This window comes from Castanea sativa, chromosome 4 (assembly GCF_040712315.1).
Source record: "Castanea sativa cultivar Marrone di Chiusa Pesio chromosome 4, ASM4071231v1".
NCBI classification, from domain to species: domain Eukaryota; kingdom Viridiplantae; phylum Streptophyta; class Magnoliopsida; order Fagales; family Fagaceae; genus Castanea; species Castanea sativa.
The window spans coordinates 32,373,288-32,380,003 of NC_134016.1; the positions used below are offsets into that span (position 1 = coordinate 32,373,288).

A 6,716-nucleotide genomic window follows, 5' to 3' on the forward strand; every position below is an offset into this window, starting at 1 on the left:
ACGCTTCAAAACTGAACAGAAGGATGGGACTTTGCTTTGCACAAACTATGAATCAAGAGCAAGTGACAGTATAGAAGAAATAAGAGGTCAATGTTGATAGTGCTGTGGACAGGAAGATGGGTAATTTGGAGTTTAAGGATGCTGGCTTTGTGTGAGGTTTCGATGATGGGGTGTGATATATGGTTTGAGTTTGTAGTTCAACCACATTGTGTGGTGGCTGAGCCCTGTGCTTTGTAAGGAGGTTTTATTTGTGGGTTGACTTTTGGTTTTTGGGTGGCTGAGTGGATCATTGATGAAGATGGATTGGGCATTTTGGGTTTATGGATGTGTACTATTGATAAGGTTGGGTCATATATATAGGCTTGCTATGTTGTGGTTAGGTTTTGGAAGGCAAAGCTCAGAAGAGCAATGGTTGTAAGAGAGAGATTCAATGAAAATGAAAATAAATAATAAAACGTTTTGTTAGGAATAAAGAAAAAGAGAAGAAATCAAGTTTAAAAATAAAGGTGTGTATATATATATATGTGTGTGTGTGTGTGTGTGATTTAGACAACACTCCACATCCATCATAGTTGACTAACAAAGATAACTGGCAAAGAGGACTTCCAATGTATGCCACATGTGAAGGGTCAAGAAACGTTTGAGTAATTTCAAATATAGCAGGATTGTGCATGCATTTTTGCTATATTCGAGGAGACCGGAGAGGTTGGAGTAATTTATTCAAATTAATTATATCTATTTTTATGAAAAATTAAAGAAAGAAAGAAAGAGCATAGTGTTGTAACAACCCAGGTTGATAAAGAAAGATAAAAAATAAACATAACATCATGATTGACGTAATTGAAATCCTTGAACATTAACAAAAATGGCCAGTTAACTTGGAGAATATAGATGGATTTCCAAATGACTTCATGTTACAGTTCTGTGAATATTCCGCTTCCGGTATTTCTTCATGAAAGTAAGGGGTAATCATCTATAAAGCACACTGCATCAGCATTTTAGTACCTATTTTGCAAGACTACGGCAGCAAACATGGCATTTACATTTTCTATGGCCCAAAGCTTGAACAAAACGCAATGAGAATTGAGCGCTAAACAAAATTGATGAGACAGCTAGAACTGAATGGCTGGTCCAGCATATTTTCCCTGGCGCATATAGAGATCATCTGGTGTTTCTATCTGTTCAAGCCATGCATAGTCCTCTTCTTTCCCATTTCTTACAAAAGATCCATTTCCTGCTGCTGCATTAACATGTTCAACAAGCCACCCAAGTTGTTTTCATTTAATATAAGAAAAAATGATAACTTAAATAGAAGACCTCAGGTTTGATCTTGATTTTAAATTAAACCTTTAAATTATTTCTATGTCAATTGTGTACTTATAAAGTTGCAACTTTTCGCAGCTGTGACTAATGGAGCACTGACATTCATGTGGGGCATTCAAAAAAACTGAAAAAAGGCCATAGAGCATGTCATGGTCATGTTAATCATATCACTAATTTCATAGTCATGTAACTTGTTTAGATGAATTAATGGATCGTCTTATTAAAATACACATGGATAGTCATCTAAATTGTCACGTAATAGATTAGAGAAGATTATTTCAAACTGGTTTGGAGGAAAGCTTTGTCTAAAAACATTCTCTCTCTCCGTCAAATTCCCTCTCTTAAGGTTTTCCACCCTACTATTGATAATATTGAAATCTCTAGCTCACAAAATCAAAAATTAAATATGAACAAATTTATGAAGTCAAGTAGAGGTGGTGTTGCTGAACCAATCAGAGACACAGGTAGTTACGGGAGCTATAGCTCTAAAACTCAAGAAGAATAGTTCATGAGAATTTTGCCGTCGGTCAACCTGTTTACTAGCTTTTGAAGTGGTGGTGGTGTTTCTCAGAGGACTTTCGTCCCCCAGTCCCTAGTGTTAGTGTTTTATTAATAGAAGACTATTTTAAATTTTCAAGTTCCAATATTTTCTTTAATTTGGGCTTTTATGTTTCAATTTGTATGTGATAACATTAGATATCGATTGGTTTGAATAGAAATTTTCTCTAGATTAACTATTAATAATATACAACCATTATTAATTTGAAATGTTATTTTCTATAGATTAATTGCAACCCAATTTCAATTACATGTTTGAAACAATGTTGCCTTGGGGGTGTTGCAGTGTTCTGATATGCAACCTCAATGCAATCTATCATTTTTCTGGATATCAATATATTAGTGCTTTTCTTTGTTTGTGTGTTTTTTCTTATATACTTTTTTTTTATTGTTAATGTATCTATTTTACACACTTTTTTTTTGGGGGGGGGGGGGGGGGGGGTCAATGTGGTTCACAGGCTATAGTTCTCCAACATCGTAAGAATTAGAAACTTGGGGTTTAATTTGAAATCAGGGTGAAACCTTGGGATTCTCTATGTAAATTCCATAAAATTAAATAAAAATAATAATAAAAGGGAGGAAGAAGAAAAAATGAAGTATGGATTACAGAGCTATATTTGCACAATCATAGGATGGCACAACAGAAAGGAAAAAAAAAGGGAAAAAAAAAGAACATTGAATTACTTTAAGATACTTACAAAAGGTAGAGTAGGGGTAGTCGTGGTAGTAGCTACATTTTCTGCCTGCTTCTTCTTTGTAGGGAGGTGAGAGGATGTCAAGTACAGCACAAGGGGTGAGTGCAGTAAAACAATGCAAATTACCACCACTCTTTGGGTACAAAACTGTGGTCCCACAAGGTGCTGTTAAAACTTTATCAACTGACAACTTTGCCAATCTTACTGCAAATCATAGAAGAACTCATCAAAACTTCCAACTACTGACCCTCAATATCTGAAAATCAAGAGCAAGATCCAAGACAATATACAACAACAACCAAACCTTAGTTCCAAAATTTTGGGGTTGGCTAAGACTTTATGATCCTTTGAATAAGCTAATGAGTGATACGGCCTCTCAGATTCCCAATAACAAGAAAATGTCAATCCTACTCATGAGATTTGGCTGCTTCACAGTTGAGGAAATAGCAATCAAGCTACTTTTCAGATGATTGACAGTGATACAAGAAGATTGAAATTGCTATCCCTCTTTCACTAAAAGGTGGCAGTGCCTCAATTAGAGATATGCAGACCAGCTATTGGCAGGGGATTGGTGATTACAACTAAGGGGTATTGCAGAGTCAAGCCCACGTTTCACAATGATGTGGACAGTGAAGTCATACAAGCAAGTGTTCAATATTGTAACAGTAATCTAATTGGCTGATATATGGCATATTATAACACCAAAATCATATATAAGCAGCTGCAAGCCTCCAACCAACAGGGTAAAATTTAGCCCATGGGTATTAAATTGACTTATTAAGTGCTGTTTAGGGCAAACCAATATAGCAACCAGACCTACCATTTGAGATGACGCATTACGAATACAATACTTGCATCTACAACTAGAGGTATCGGACAATGGGAAAAGAAGAGAAAAGCTCTTATCATATATAATATACACTGTTTCTAATGAAAACTCAACAAAAGATAATCTACCTTTGGTTTTTTTTTTTTTTCATCTTAACTTGGAGCTGAGAATTGTAACTTTCAGATTATTAGCATGCAATTTTCCTTTTTTAACATTACAGTTAGCTGTTAGCAACAACAGCACCTAAGCCTTAGTCCTAAAATTTTGGTTTTGTCTATGGATCCTCAACAGAGTAGGTCAGCCTATTTTCCACCATTCATTTATTTGACAAGGAAGTAATTTTTTTTTAATAAAAATAATAATAATAATAATAATAATAATAAAAATAAAAATCTAAACACAATGATCAGAGAAACATATGAAAAATAGGCATATTGGGATTTTTTTTGTGTTCTAAATAAGTCCATAGATCACAGCCTCAATTTAACACCTCCCCCCCCCCCCCCCCCTTTTTGAGTCAACATCAAACTTATTATGTTCCCAGTTCAGTTTAAAATTACAATTAAAATTTTCCATTAGTGCAGGGAATTGAGAGGTTAAAGCCCCATAGTATAAAAGTGCATAATCACAAGGGATATACATAATAATCAAGCCATAATCGCCTTTAGGTAAGTAAGTCCTAGAATCTGTTGTGACAAGCTGAAAATGATATGAGAAAACAGACCTGGAAAGGAACTAGGTCCTTTTCTTTCCTGGACTTGGGCAGGCTCAACCCAATCATAAGCTTTCACATGCATAGAGCCATAGAGAACTTTGCTAAAAACAGTCATCTCGGGATGGTCATGGAGTGGAATAATTGCAGAAGTAGGAAAGCAAAATATACACATCTACAAATGAAAAGTAAAACAGTCGTACTCAATACTTGAGTATTATATTTGAAACAGCTTGTCACATGCACACAGGCCACACAGATAACTTCAGGCATGCATGCAAAGAGGCAGGTTTAGAAACTACTGATAAATGATCTTAAGAGCCAATCTTTACACAAATTTCACAGAAAGTTCTGATAAATGATCGAAATAAGAACGAATCAAAAGAATTGGGCAAAAACATTATGCACTTATATTTTAAAGTTCTGTAACAGAAAACTGAGAATTACAAACTTCTAATGAGATGAGCATGCACAACAGGCTTAAACAAATTTTCATTCAGAATAAGAAGATGCTGAGCTTACCGTAAAACTATCACATTCATATACATCCAAAAAAGTTATTGGTTGTGCCCATCGTGCTACCCTGTTTAGTTGGTTAAGTCCAAAAATTCCATGTCCTCGATCATCATCTGATAGTTCCTCTTTAAGCCCAACATCTGCTGGACCAAATGTGTCTGTAATAGAATGAAAATCAATAATGTGTTAGAAGCATAAAGATTCATTTTACAACAAAATCTTTAAGAAAAATACATGAAAAATGTTGTGTTAGAAGCATAAAGATTCATTAATCTCTAATCTTTCATAAAATTTAATAATGTATTGAGTAAAACTATCCTTAGAATAGGCAGCTCCATCCATCAATTAAAAGAACTCGCTAATGCATATTGAAAAGTCGATATAATGGTCCAATTCCATGTCTATTACATCCTTACTGATGTGTATCGTAATTTCCAAAACAATTAACCCCGATAAGACCCCTATAATAGGATACCAAATGCATCCCCAACTGAGAGAAACCAAAAATTTTCTTAACAAGCATTTTATTTTCATTCTTTCCATTCTTTAATTATCTTGATTTTAATACTAACTTCAGATTGTAGTTCTATAATACCCAATTAAGCACCCCCAAAACAAAATTCTTCAAATCTGCAATCAAAACACAGCAAACTCGCAACAAATTGACATAATGTGCAATACCCACTTCCATAATTGAGCCAAACTTTGCAAAGTGCACATAAAGATGTAAACTTAGATACAAAAGAGAATGAAACTAGAAGAAAAGAAAGAAAATGAGAAATACCAAGAAGAGAACAGAGATTCTGTAAAGCTTGAGAAGAGGGAGGGGATGCTCCAGAGGGAGAGGGAGTGAAGGTGGCGTTGCAGAGGTCATAGAGAGCCTGAACTTTGGAGGTGTTCTTAGTCATGGTTAGGTTCCTAACGAACAAGGTAGCTTTGTTTTCTAAAAATCTCCTAGCCTTATCGGATGCCTTGTGGAATTTTGAAAGCATGGTTCAGGAAAAATTATGACAAAGAGAGAGTGTCGTGTAAAGTCTGGTAGAAATTCCCTCTTTTGTTTACGTGGTTCGGGTAGTTCTGTAAGGGTTTTTTTTTAAAAAAATAACTATAAAAGCTAAACAATTTTGTTAGTTAACATCGTTTATAAACTATTTAGAAAAGTAACAACTCAAGTATGATAGAGTCAATTTTACTGTAGCAAATCAAGTTTAAGAGATTCGATTTTTTTTGTGCTGGCAGAGCACAGGTGGACTGAAAGATCCATGTGGAACTCGAGTCTTAAAGACTCGAGTTCTTGTTCGTCATCTTCTTCCTTCTTTCTTTGTTTTTTTTTTTTCTTCATCTGCCGTCCACTCCCTTCTTCCAAGCCCCCAAAAACGCACTGTTCATAAACGGCCTCTCCACGACCTCAATCAACGAATGGTCCTCCGGAACGGCGCCGTTTAGCGACTTAACAAGCTTCCCATAAAAAACCGAAGACTGCGACTTCTTGATTGAAAAATTCCCAAATTGCGGCTTGAAGTGAAGCATAAAGCTAGGGTTTCCACGCCCAATCAAATTGAACTCAGCACTCATAAGCATGGAGGTAGAAGAGCGCTGAGATTGCGTGGGAGGAGCCATGGTGGAGCGATTGGAATTGAACTGAGCTGAGCTGAGTTGAGGTACGGTTCTGAACCATACAGTGAGTGAGATCTATGGAGAGATCTCTTTGAGTTAGGTGCAGATAGAGAGAGATCGATTTGATTGAGGAACAAAGAGTGATGGTGAACAAGAAATTGAGTCTTAAAGACTCGAGTTTCACGTGGATCTTTTAGTCCACTTCAGTCATGCCAGCACACAAAAATCAAGTCTCTTAAACTCGATTTGCTACAATAAAATCGAGTCTAACATACTCGAGTTGTTAGTTTCCTAAATAGTTTTGAAACGTTGCTAACTAATAAAATTGTTTGACTTTTATAGTTATTTAAAAAAAAAAAATCCTTCTGTAAGGTTCGACCACGACACAAGTGTGAATAAATTGAATAAGACTTAAATGCATTTTTTGGTCCTACATTTTGACTATATTTTTATGGGGTAAATGCAT

The 6,716-nt window shown here is 35.5% G+C and overlaps 1 protein-coding gene across 2 annotated transcripts; it reads right to left on the reverse strand.

Moving 5' to 3' along the window:
• Positions 1-793: 793 nt before the first annotated feature.
• LOC142632297 (plant cysteine oxidase 3-like) lies at positions 794-5,676 on the reverse strand. Of its 2 annotated transcripts, none has more exons than XM_075806735.1 (5): positions 5,418-5,676; positions 4,640-4,791; positions 4,130-4,292; positions 2,580-2,780; positions 794-1,237 (listed from the first exon to the last, which is right to left on the reverse strand). In XM_075806735.1, the coding sequence occupies exons 1-5, from the start codon at positions 5,623-5,625 to the stop codon at positions 1,113-1,115; spliced, it is 849 nt and encodes a 282-aa protein (XP_075662850.1). In that variant the 5' UTR covers positions 5,626-5,676; the 3' UTR covers positions 794-1,112. The 2 variants fall into 2 exon arrangements, with proteins under 2 accessions (XP_075662850.1, XP_075662849.1); XM_075806734.1 differs by having other exon boundaries at positions 794-1,240; positions 5,418-5,673.
• Positions 5,677-6,716: the final 1,040 nt, after the last annotated feature.